General features: G+C 36.6%; 1 protein-coding gene across 1 annotated transcript in view; it reads left to right on the top strand.

Moving 5' to 3' along the window:
• REV3L (REV3 like, DNA directed polymerase zeta catalytic subunit) overlaps positions 1 to 12,513 on the top strand; it is a 115,490-nt gene that overhangs the window by 31,820 nt on the left and 71,157 nt on the right. The window contains exons 2-3 of the mRNA XM_039726611.1: positions 10,151 to 10,340; positions 11,718 to 11,792. Coding sequence (XP_039582545.1) covers positions 10,151 to 10,340; positions 11,718 to 11,792 — 265 coding nt within the window. The remainder of the gene's footprint in view (positions 1 to 10,150; positions 10,341 to 11,717; positions 11,793 to 12,513) is intronic.

Raw genomic sequence — 12,513 nt, forward strand, 5'->3', positions numbered from 1 at the left:
ATGTGTGTGATACAAACCTCTGAATTGCTCAGGATTTACAATTCTGTTAGATAAATCAGGATTCAGGCCACCAGTTTTCAAGAATATGGTTTCTCTAAGTGAGGTATGGAACTGCTTCCTCTGTAACTGCATTATAGAATTGAGTTTGGCTGAGGATGGGTTCATGGCACACCTAGTGCTGCTGTTACCACATGAAAATTGTTTTCCTTGTGTAGCTGCTTGAAAGATCCCGTCATGAGAATCTCTAGGAAAAACTATAATAAGGATTTGAGGTATGTGCAATTGCAACTTAAAAAGATTCAATGGATCTAGAGCATGTTATCTTTCTGTCTGCTTGCTGTAGTTTTTCCCCCACATGGAAATGTTTTGAATGTTCTCCACCTTCATGCACAACCTTTTTTGGAAGATTCATGAACAGGCATATCTTTCACTAATATGTTTTTAAGTGTGTTTATTGTGAAGGATAATACTGGCTCCCACATGGTTTAATTATGTATTAAATAGCACAACAAACAGACAATGTTTATACCAATACATCACTTAACATAAGCTGTGGTAGTAGGACTACTTTATTTTAGTCAAGTTTGTGGTCTCACATACCGTGCCCTTGGCATGCAAGCTCACATGGAGAATGGGAGGGGGGTTGCAGCCAGTACATAATGGTGTCTCTGCCTTTTTCCTCATCATATTTTTGCTCTGATGTGGGCTGTCCATGGGCTTCAGATCCTTCAGGAATATCTTTGTGCTCCACTGTGGCATCCTCTATAGACTGCAGGGAATATCTGCTGTTCCATGGAGAGGTTCCTCCTCCACTTTCCTCTGACTCTGGTGTTCCCTTTCTTAGACATTCCCAGAAGTGTCCCCAGCTTGGCTGGGGGACTCAGCTCTGCTCTGCAGTGTGTCTGTTGGGTCTGGCTGCATCCTGCACAGGGCAGCCTCTGGCCTCTTGCCACAGCAACCTCTCCTCTGCCAACCACTTGCCACATAAACCTGGAACACAGAGTTACAAGATATTAGGAACATAGTTTATTTCCTGGGTCATGAGAGTCTGTCCTCTGCTATTACTGTCACACACGATGTAGTCATTGCAAAAGCTTACACAGAAATTTGGAGGGTGTTTGTAGTAAGGAAGTACTTCCTAGTAAGTTGCTGCTTGTCAAAAAAATTATAAGCCTAAAACATAAAAAAAGATGTTAAGAATTCCTTTATTGAAATAATAGGATATGTGTGATAAGAGGTACCAAGTGTTGCAAATTTGCTTATGGGTAGCCTAAGAGCAGTGTTTGTATTTGTGGAGCACATCCTCTAGCTTTCATCAGCTCAAGGAATGGGCTGAAATGACAGTTACTTGCTAGTGAGAGAATTCAATGCAAATACAAAACAAAAAATTTCAAGAAATATTTATAGGCTTATTTAGTGCTGTTTGAAGAATACAGAAAGAGAAAACAATCAGAATGTGATGTCATTTAGTTGTTAGCATAAACTAATGTCACTCATGAGAATGTGTATACTCTACAGTGTGTAATTTTAGGGAGATTACACAAGCTTGGTGTTGTCCAGGAATTTATAGTCAACATTTCTGAAAAGTGTCTATGAAGGATCATACTGATGAAAACACTGTTAACGTTACCACAAGGCCAGAGAGATTTTGCCTGCAGTTTAGAGTAACAAAAAGTTTTTGGTGATAATTTATGGTGCTTTTTCTCCAACTAGATCTGCAGCTGACAGAAAAATACCTGTTGAACAAAATTGTTTCAGTTGGTTTTGTGTAGCACAGGACAGACATATGAGTCGTGGCTGGAGCAGTGCACACATTGCAGTATATTTCATAGGAAGATGAGCCTCCTGTAGAAGGGAAAGTTCAGTTACCACAAAAGCTTTTTCTTTGAATATCTATCTGTGCACCATTCTCCATTTACGTGTGACTTGTGTTACTTGCACCAAGAAAGACCAGTAAGATAGACCTGTGTGGCAGTGTCAGTCTTTAATGAACAGTTGTGGAGGGAAGTGGCAACCAAAAGCTGTGTGACTGTTCTGCTCCCCCTTTTTACTACTGACTTGTTTTTTCACATTTTGCAGGATGTGGTGAAGCACACCTCATCAGTTTACCTGGGACTAGTAAATATACTCTTTTCCGTTCAGCTATGCTTGGGTCAGTGTGGTCTAACATAGTCTGCCTGTGTTGCTTTCATGTGGTTGCGTTTCTTACCAGAATGGCAGCTTGGACTGGGCAGCCAGCCTGTGAGTGCCAAGAGCTCAATATGATAGCTAGAGTCTATAGCCAGCTGCATTTGCCTCCTTTGTGTGTTTTAGCTCATTTTAGCTGGCTGGCTTCATCGTGATTTTTGACACTCAGTCTAGAAATAGTTACTGATACTGTCCAGCTGCTTACATGAATAATCTGTCAATAGAGGAAGCAAGAATAATATTTTGTATGGGTTTCATTTTATGCATGGGTCCTTAATAAGTGAATACCTTACCTCACCTTGTGTGTCTTAAGAGAAGAAGAACATACTATGGCTGTTTCTTGTAACTCACAGTCATCAGTTTGAAGAATGGTTTGTACATAGCTTATCTTTGCTTTTTGAGATGCTTACCTTCTTTGGTCTCCATTATTTCTGGAGATACTTTTAAGTTACCTCATCCAAATCTGGACTTTTCTGGTTTTAGTTGGACTGCATAACAATAAATGTTTTGAGTTATATTTCAGTTATTTTTGCTTGGTGGTAACAGTAGGGAATAGATGTTCCTTTCTGATGATTTACCTTTTCATCCTATAAATGGCTAGGCTTATCAGTAGTACTTCTGAGATTGTTTTCTAATGTCTCAGCAGGGATTCAAAAAAGATCCATCCTAATCAATTCCAGTCAAAAGGAGGTAGTTTTATGGAGATAATCAGAATATTTTTGTTGAGTTGATGTGTTAAATATCAACTTTTGTGCTTTTTCTTGGGGTTTGCTCATTGTTTATATATTAGAAAAATCAATGTCTCTCTTACATATTAGACTAAAAAATATATGTTAAAAATATAAGACAAAAATAGTAGCCTTGCTTTTGGAACTTACCATTGATGCATTCCATCAGCAGTAATTCCCAATGTATACTCTAGCTTGAGAGGTCTGAAAGGATATTTCTTCTTTGGGTGCTTCACAGTTCAAAGTATCTAATGGTCTTCAGTTTTGTGTGACTATTGCATTGCTTGCTAGACTGCAGAAGACAGGACTTGGTAAACCACCTGGTCTCTTATGCCTAATATTTCAAATTATTAACACAACTTGTGTTTGATGTAAAAGCTGTCAGTGAGCAAATTAATTGCATGGATGTCAGTTGGAGATGTCAGTAAAAATCAGTGTTTCAAATGTAATTTTATTTGATGTTACCTTAATCAGAGGGGAATTTGTTCTTTGGAAGATACCAAATTCAAGGGAGCTTGTGGACTTCTTGCTCAAATTTCCATACTGCCCAGATATCTGCTTTTCTTTGATCTTTGTTTCCTGCCACAGCTCGGGGTATCACACCAATGTGCATCTAGTTATACAGAGGTTTCCAATTTTAAATTACAGACAAAAAAACCCAGCTTTTCTTCACTGAGGATCCCTGCATTAAGGCTGAGGTACAATCTAATTGCAGTGAGTCAAAGGCCTCATTTTCTTAGTGGTGGGAATTTTTTTGTTTGTTTGGGGGTTTTTGTTTTTTGGTTTTTTTTTTGGTTTTTTTGGGGGTTTGTTTTTTGGGGTTTCTTTTTTTGGGGGTGGGGCGGTTTGGTCTTCATAAGCATTAGAGGTATGACATGTTGCAAGGAACAGTTACTGGCTAAATAATTATAAAGAACCAAACACTCAATTTGGATTTCAAGAAATATAAGAAAAATATTTTTTGGTCCCATTTACAGGTGTTACTGAAATAACTGCTTTCTCACACCCTAGGGAAAAACTGAAAGTGTTGGCACAAATATCTAATATATGACAAATAAGGTCTTTGCACTCTCTTCTTGATTGTGTTTGGAGGATATCTTGCTGCTGTAAGGCCCAAGTTCAGTATTCTTGTTTCTCTGACATTCAGTGTTCCCTTGTATCCAGGACTGCAGTGTGTGTAGTTCTTCCTTTCTTCTCAGTCCTTGTGAAAATGGTGACTTGTTTCATGACTTTGAGAGAAGATTGAAAGTTTTATGTAATCATTGAAGAAGTTACATTAATGTAATATACTACTGAAGAACTCTTTGAGATTATAAGTGTGAACTCTCATATTTCTGAATGACTTAGCAAGAATCTTAAGAGGGAAGTATCTTCCCAAGTTTTGTTAGGAAGGGGATTTGTCTTCATCAAAGCATTACCTTACTTACCAGTCCATGTATGTTATTTGTTTGCTTTGTGTCAGAGGGAAGGAATGGTGGCCAGATTCACAGGCTGTGTTAGCACTAGAAAGTAATTGAGACCTGTGCCTTTTCAGTAGCTCAGTTCTGATGGTATTCAGTGATACAGGCTTGACAAGCCCACCCCAGTGAGCAACATAGCTTAGACTGAAAGCACCATCTGAACTGTGCACAACATGTCTCTGTTGTTCCTACCATGCAGGGTAGATGATGTACTCCTGTTACAACTTGATGTTGCTCTCTGAAGCCTCTTCTGGGAGAAAGGGTGAGATTGCTGAAGACACAGGAACTTTTATTGCATGAACAAATTACTTTGACATTGCATTCTAATAATATTCCACTTAAAAATTTTCGTTTTTAGAATTGTTTTTACAACAGGATTGTTAGTTTTCCAATTCTCTGTAGGTGTCGCTATTCACAGTTCATTCTTCAAACAATTTTGAATGTAAATGGTTCAACAGTTAGTTGAAAATACCAATTTTCTTTTGAAGATGGTAGTGTCATCTCTTTTGATTTCTAATTATTTTGCGTTGCTGTTAAAGGAAATAAATCCCTTATGATTGTCTGACTTTTTCTGCATCCTGTAGTGACACTTGATGTGTTTGTATGCATTCTTCTTCTAATACTTGTCCTCCTACTTTACAAAACTGTGCTTAAAGTACTTTTAGTAGATTGCAAGTGTATGAAAAGCCATTTGTCTTCTGTCTTCTGCATCTCTTTATTAATTCCCAGCCCAAATTTCCTAAAATCTCAGGTTTTTGATATGCTTCTAAATGTTGATGTAGTCTCTATATTACTCCCACACCATTGCTCCCCATGGCTTTGCTTAGCTTCTTATAATGGGATCAGCTTGTTCTGTAGCAGAAATATCACAGCAAAATATGATTGCATGTAGACCAGCATTGAACTGTTCTCTGAAGTCGTATTTATCTAGATTTAGATTTTGTTTTTGTTTTCTAAATACTAAAGAAAATGTCTATTCAGAATATTTCCAGCATTGAGTTCAGTTTGTGAGGGCTCTGTAAACAGTTCCTAAATTAAGAATTACAGGATAGGAGCTACATGGCTTTGAGTATCATTTATTAAAAGTTAGTTGAACTGTATCACAACTGTAGAACATGTTCTCATTCATTACTGGAAATTAGAGTAGTCAGAATGAGTTCAATCAAGGTAAATCGTTCTTGGCCAACCTGATTGCTTTCTGTGATCATCTACATGCTTTGTTCAGACAGTTCTCCCATGAGATTGTAAGTCTTCTGGAGGAAATAAATGGAGACAGTATCTACAGAAGCTCTCCCCTTGATGGAATGTGAGCCAGCAAGTAGTCATGTATGTGTGGAATTCCATCCAGAACAGATGGACTTCTGTTTTCTCTTGGAATATATACATAGACGTTCATGTGCTCCTTTTCTGTCTTGTTTGCAAACTCTATTCCTGAACTGGACAATTAAATAAGTTCCCTTATTAATAATGTTCACATTTTTCTTTTGTACAGAAATTTGTCCAGTTTGATCGTCAAGGAAGAAAGTTTTTAGAAGTTTAAATCAAAGTAAATGTTTACAAATTATGAAAAAGCACTTCTCTAAGGACACTTGAATGATAATTCGCAGATTCTCTAACTTGTTCTGTGAAATTAGGTGTTTGTAAGCTTGGGCAAGGGACTGGACAAGATGACTTTAAGAGGTCCCTTCCAGCTTCAGCCATTCTGTGTAGACTGCATGTCAGTGTTATCCCTACCAGATCATTCTGCATGGCTGGGCATTCTGGTGGTCAGAAGACGTCAGTTCCTGTATCTTTCCATTGCATTATTGTGGTTTCAGTTCTCTTCTGATAATATTGAAGTTTTCTATCTTAGGGTTGCTACAGATTTTTCTTGTAATAGTAAAAATTATAAAGTAATTGAAGGATTATGCTTGGTATGTGCTCCTAATAGTAATGTATATGGCAACCATCTTCCAGAAAAAATGCCAGATTGACTTTCTTAATATCTCCCTCATGGATCAAGTGCGCAAAATGCTTTATTTTAATACTTCAGTAACATTTATGCCACTTGATTTTAGAAGTATGGGATTTGCAGATGGGCTTTCTTTGTATACTGTATGAAAATATTGCATTTGTATTATTTTTGAAGTATTGATTCATTATTATTATTATTACTGTTAATCTATATTGATGTTTAGTTAGCAGTGTCTTTTTTCAGAGAAAATGGCCAGTTTGCTAGTTGAGTATCTTATAATTTCTCAAGGTTTTGTATACTGCCTTTTTTCTAAGTTACAGCAGCAATTTTTGTGTTTCTTCATTTACCACTTCATTCACTGCCTTACAAAGACTCACGATTAAGCCTCAGCTTTACTTGTAAGTGCTTTAATTATTGGTCTCCTTGAGTCATATTGGGGTGCTGGATCTTCAGGTAATTCAGCCAGTGCAGACCTCATTGTTTCAGGTCCATGAAGAGGCCACAGAATGAAAACATTTCAGTTGCCTGTCCTGTTCTATCAGTGGCCAGTTTTGTATCCAGAAATTCTGCAGAGAGTGGTCATATGTAGAATCTGCTGTTGAGCACCACTTCCACTGATTCTACAGATGTGAAGAAACTGATGAACAGTGGTAAAAATAACACCTCTGGTCACTATAAGTGGGCGCTGTAGCACTCAGAGCTATTCTAGTGGTACAAATTTGTTTCTCTGTATCTCCAAAAAGAAACAGGAACATAAGATTGACATGTTTAAACCATAAAACTCATTAACCTTTTCCCAAGCCAAGTTTTTAATTCATGTAAATTTGCAGGTCGGTGTAGTCTGAAATCCTCAGTGTGTAGATGTTTTTTCTCCTTGTGGCTCTGTTGGAAAGATTCCACTAGAATTTTTAATGGGTTAGTACAAACCATGGTTGCTATTACTGCAAGCTGGGCTTCAAACTCAATACCATGGTATTTGGTGCACTTTGATGATTTTACCTAAATGATAGAATTACATGACTATTCTTAACAGTTAGGAGGGTCAGACTTCTAATAATGTAGATTTTAAGTAAATATAGCAGTATAACCAAATATCACAATTAATAAATCAAGGATCTAAGTAAGTAGCTGTGTAAACCCATGTAACTTGACAGCTGTTAGCCTAATAGGAGTCTTAGCTCAGCAGTAACTTGTTTGCCTTCCTGGCAGAATCAAAAATGAAAAGCATCTCAGGGTATGTGTTCTATAGGATTTCCCTGGAGTTCAGTGGTAATTTGACTCTGCTCAATCGAAAGCTATAATGTTTTTCATGGGGTTTTTTGCATATAAAGGGGAGTACAGGGGAAGGGAACAAAAGGAAATAGAGGGAAACTTTCTTTGTATGTGTTCTCTTTTTTATGCAACAGTATAACTACATTTTCAGTTCAGCAAGAACTGTTAAAAAACTACTTAACTTGAAAGGAACCCGAATTTAAGTACAGGAAGTTTAGATTGTCACTGTTCTGTTTATTCTGGTGCTTTGCAATTTTGTCATAAATTATGACATAAAACTAAGGGATCATAAATTAACTCCAGTTCAGAGTACTTGGACAACCATTAAAGCCAAGATAATTTTTTAAATATGAAAAAATTCATGCTTTTGAAAGGAGTCCCTAGCTAGTAGTACAAATAAAAAATATAAGTGCAGAACTGATTCTGACTGACACGGTCTAGGAAGCAAACACCTGAATTTATGAAATTCATAAGGGGATAGTAATGTATATCTGTGTATACAGAAATTCAGTCTGTATTCCAATATCAAATTTAGCTTGAGGTGAGTTGGTTTGTCCACTTGTTTTTTAAGCTGCAGCAAGCATTCAGAGAAATTACTTTATGAGCTAGTTTGAATTTCCCCCTGAACATGATCCTGGGATACATTTTAGAAAAACCAACAACAGCCCACTGTTTCCAGCTTAGCAACAAAAATAATATAGAAAACCAAACACAAATCCTTCCCAAACCCAGCCAACCAAACTTGAATAGAGAAACTGTAGGACTTTAAACAACTATTAATTTTCTGATAATTATATTTGGATGGTGGACTCCTTTATTGCAAAATCAATCGTAAGTACAGCCATCAGTATACACTCAGATTTGTTGGTGACTTGGTATAGAAAATAGTTTTCTACCACTGCACAAATCAATCCTCTCAGTTCACATGCTACTATTATTATGTAACTTTTTCCACCTTAGAGGTGAAGAAGTTACCTGCCATATAAAGTTTTTACTTTCCTTTATTTTTGTTTTTTAAAAAAACCTCAAACCCATAGTTCTTAGTTTCTTTAGTTTCCCCTTAATGAGTTATTGTTTGAAAAACGTGGTACATAAATAAGAATTTTATTCTGAAATATTTTAAAGATATAGGCAGAATTCATAGATGATGACTTAAGCATTGTGAATGCATATTGTATTTCAGTGTGAATGAGGAGACCTGATGGAGTTGACTTGCAAGAAGAATAAAATTTACCTTGGAAAATGGACTTGTAGTACCATTTTTTTGAGCAATTACTTTACTTCTAAACAGAATTGAAGAACAATACATCTGACCCCAGTTTAAAAAAAAAAGGCAAAAAAAAATGTGCTGTTAGTGGGGTTCTTGGGCATGCTTTTCACAGATTTGTACGTATCCTCAGTCTGAAGGTCTTGGTGTTGCTGCTCTTTAATGGACATAAGCTGTCTTCACTGGGTGCCAACTTCAGGCAAGCTCCACCAGCTGAGAAATAACCTCAGTTTGAAAGAGTGGACTTTTGGAAGTCTGTTCATTGGTCTCGTGGACCAGTGAAGTTGTGTTCCCTTTTTGTAGCATTCATCTCCTGGGTGATGAAAGCACAGCCAGTTTTGCTGTCCTCATGGAGGGAGTTCATCCAAACAAAATGCAAAGGGATATGTGCTGCCTGTCATTGTGGTGGTGGTTGTTAATCAGCAACACATGCTTACAGTATTTTCCTGTGAAAGTTTTTCATTGGCCAGTGAGAAGTCATGAATGATTTTGGGGGCTGAAAAGGTGGCAGGTGGATGCCACCAAATGCATGCTTTGTTGCATTGTGGTGAGGAAAGAGCAGATAACATGCATTGTAGTTGAGACTACCCCCCTCAAAAATGTGGTGGGTTTGGGAGGTCCCAGTCCATATTGCTGTACTGCCTTGTGTGAGTGAGAAGTTCAAACTGTGATCTAGCACAAATATTTTCATGGTCCTTTCACTCTGCTCTTGCTGCAGACTCAGGGAAGCTAATGCTAAGAAGTGTGTTATCTAGAGATTTGCAGATGCAGTAGAAATCTCCGAGGGATCTACAGATTTTAGAAGTTGAAAGTTGCCTGGTATTTTTTCCACATCCCAACTTAGGCCCTAATAACCAGAATACTGAATGGCCTCATAGGTGCTCTGGATGTTCTTTTTAATTTCTGAGAGATTGTGTGATTGCTACTGAGAACTTCACAAAATCTGAGAAACTGTTAAGCATCCAACGTTTATTCAGTATGCAAAGTTATTCTTAGAGAGATGTGTTATTTCTATAAAGAAAATAATTAGTAGTGAATTCTGTTGTTACACAGGTGTAATCATGGATATGTCACATAAGCACATCTGTTCTGTTTTGGTTTTGTCAATGAATCAAGTGTGAGAGCTGCTCTACGTTAGTATCTTTTGTTTGAAACACACCTGCACTTGCACCATAAATTTGTCCTGTCTGAAGAACCTGAAAGTAATATGAAAAAATGTAGCAACTACTTAGAAAAAGAAAAAGTAGACATTAGAAAATAAATGTTTACCTTTTATTTTTAGGTCAGAAGACTTGTCTCCACTTACATGGTATCTTTCCTTACCTCTATGTACCATACGATGGTTTTGGACAGCACCCAGAATGCTACCTTCGTCAAGTGGCGTTCAGCATTGACAGAGCACTCAATGTGGCTTTAGGCAACCCATCTTCTAGTGTTCAACATGTTTTCAAAGTATCATTAGTGTCTGGAATGTAAGTATGACCTGACAGGAGTTTTGGTTGTTTTTGAATAGTTTTTTGCAGTTGGAACTATATAGAAACACTTGGACTTGGGTGATTGCAGTGCTAATCCTTTTTCATTCCCTGCCCATGTATGTCTTCATACAGGGCTGTACAACTTCTAAATTACTCTTCTCACTTGCTTTGACCTTAACATAATTAACAGGTTTTCCAAAAAACTTTCTTGACACAACCATATTTTCATAAATTGTATCTATGTGTCTATAATTTTGCAAAATCTGTTCTCCTTGGCTTTTTCTGTCTCTGCTGTCAGAGCTGTACTTTCCATGCAGCTTTTTGTACCTCTCTGGATTATTCTAGGTTCCCTGAGATCAGGCATGTCTTCTCGGAGCCTCATTCTGGGTGTTCTTTTTCTCTTTTTTTTTTTTTTTTTTTTTTGGTTCATGTAAAATTGCCCTCACAGAGACTCTCAAGTCATGTTTATGTGTCTGATTCTTACAGCAGCACAGGCCTGGAAGTAGAGGCTCTTAAACTTACATTTACTAATCTGTCAAGATGACCATTGTGTTTTATTTGATGTAGCTTTCTGTATTGAATGTTAGCATTTTAAGGATTATTTAGTTAATATTTATTTAATTTGAATAACCAAGGGTTAAAAAGTAAGCCAAATCATAATGAGTAATAGGAAAATATCCTGGATAATCTGGTAATCGAGATACATGCATTCAGTTTTTCATCTTCAAAACAATGTAAGTGCTAATTTTCAATGTTGTGCAACACTAGGTTTTATTTGCTTTTTTCATGCATTTCTGAAATACATTCTTTCTAATTGTTTAAGCGTAGACAGATAATATTTCTGTTCCCAGCCAGTTTTCGTGGCTTCTAGATATTGTGAATAAAGTGGCTGCAATAACTTGTTTTTATTTTCAGTCAGAGCTTTCTGATGTTTTTACAGTAACAAAGAAGGTCACCTACCAAATTTCTTGATATTGTTCTTTTTGTGAGAACTATATAAATTGTAGTATAGCTGTTCATCTCCATAGTGAAAGCTGGGCAGAGTAAACTGTTGATGAAAATCTTTGCTTGAAAGTGAGAAAAGAATAGGTATAAATTAGGAGAACCTGCCTCTTTTTCACCTCTCTTGCCTTAGAATTTCAGAACAGTCATTACTGAAAGTCAGCTGCTCATTGCTTCAAAGCAGCATAAGAGTGTTTCAGGTGTTTTGTTTGCTTGCATACGAGGCTAATGGGAAAGAGCTAAATTAAATACATTTTCATCTTCACCTGGGTAGATAGACATACTTATTTAACAGTCCTTATACTAAAATGTCATTGAATAAATGCCACAGCATAACTGGCTAGTTTTTAGCTTTTATTCCTTTCTCTTCAGGCCTTTTTATGGTTACCATGAAAAGGAGAGACAGTTTATGAAGATTTATCTTTACAATCCTGCAATGGTAAAAAGGTAAGGATGTGGAAGTACAAAGTTCTGTCTGATTTCCTTATATCTTGAATTTAAAAGTCCGGTTTGAAGCAAGATTCACCAGGAACTTAACAAAATCTCCAAAATTATTGTCTCATGGTGTTCAAAACACTTTAAAATTTACCAATTTTAAACACACCAATAATCTTTTAAAGCAGTAGAATGTTAGGAAAGCAATACCAAAACATACTTGCCTTTAGTTGTTCTGTGATTACTGTAACTTGTGAACATTTGAACAAATTTGCATCAGCTTACTTTTCCTGTAACTCTTAAGGAAAATAATGTAGCTGTCTTTGATACGGCTTCATTTCATCTGTTACGAAGTAAATTTTCGTAGGTTTTAATTCCAGTAAAAACTACTAAATTTAAGATTTACTTGGAAAACTGAATAGCTTTTGTCATTAGACAGGTTCCCTATTTCTCAATAGAATAAGGTTCTGCTGTATGAAAGTGCTGTTGATTTCAATCTTACTGTCAGAGTAGCTGCAGTAAATTCAGGAATAAATAAGGAGGAATTATTTCCCAAGCATAAACTGAAATATCTTGATTGCATACTGTTACAGTGTGCTGTTACATACTGTAACATTTTTTTAAAGGTCTAATACATAATCATAAGACAGGATTGTCTGATTTTTCTTCTAGGCAGGTGAAATTTTGCATGATAAAATTTTTGTATTAATGGATGACAGGACAGTTGTTTCAA

The sequence above is a fragment of the Passer montanus genome, unplaced genomic scaffold (genome assembly GCF_014805655.1).
Source record: "Passer montanus isolate IOZ18808 unplaced genomic scaffold, ASM1480565v1 scaffold11, whole genome shotgun sequence".
Taxonomy (NCBI): domain Eukaryota; kingdom Metazoa; phylum Chordata; class Aves; order Passeriformes; family Passeridae; genus Passer; species Passer montanus.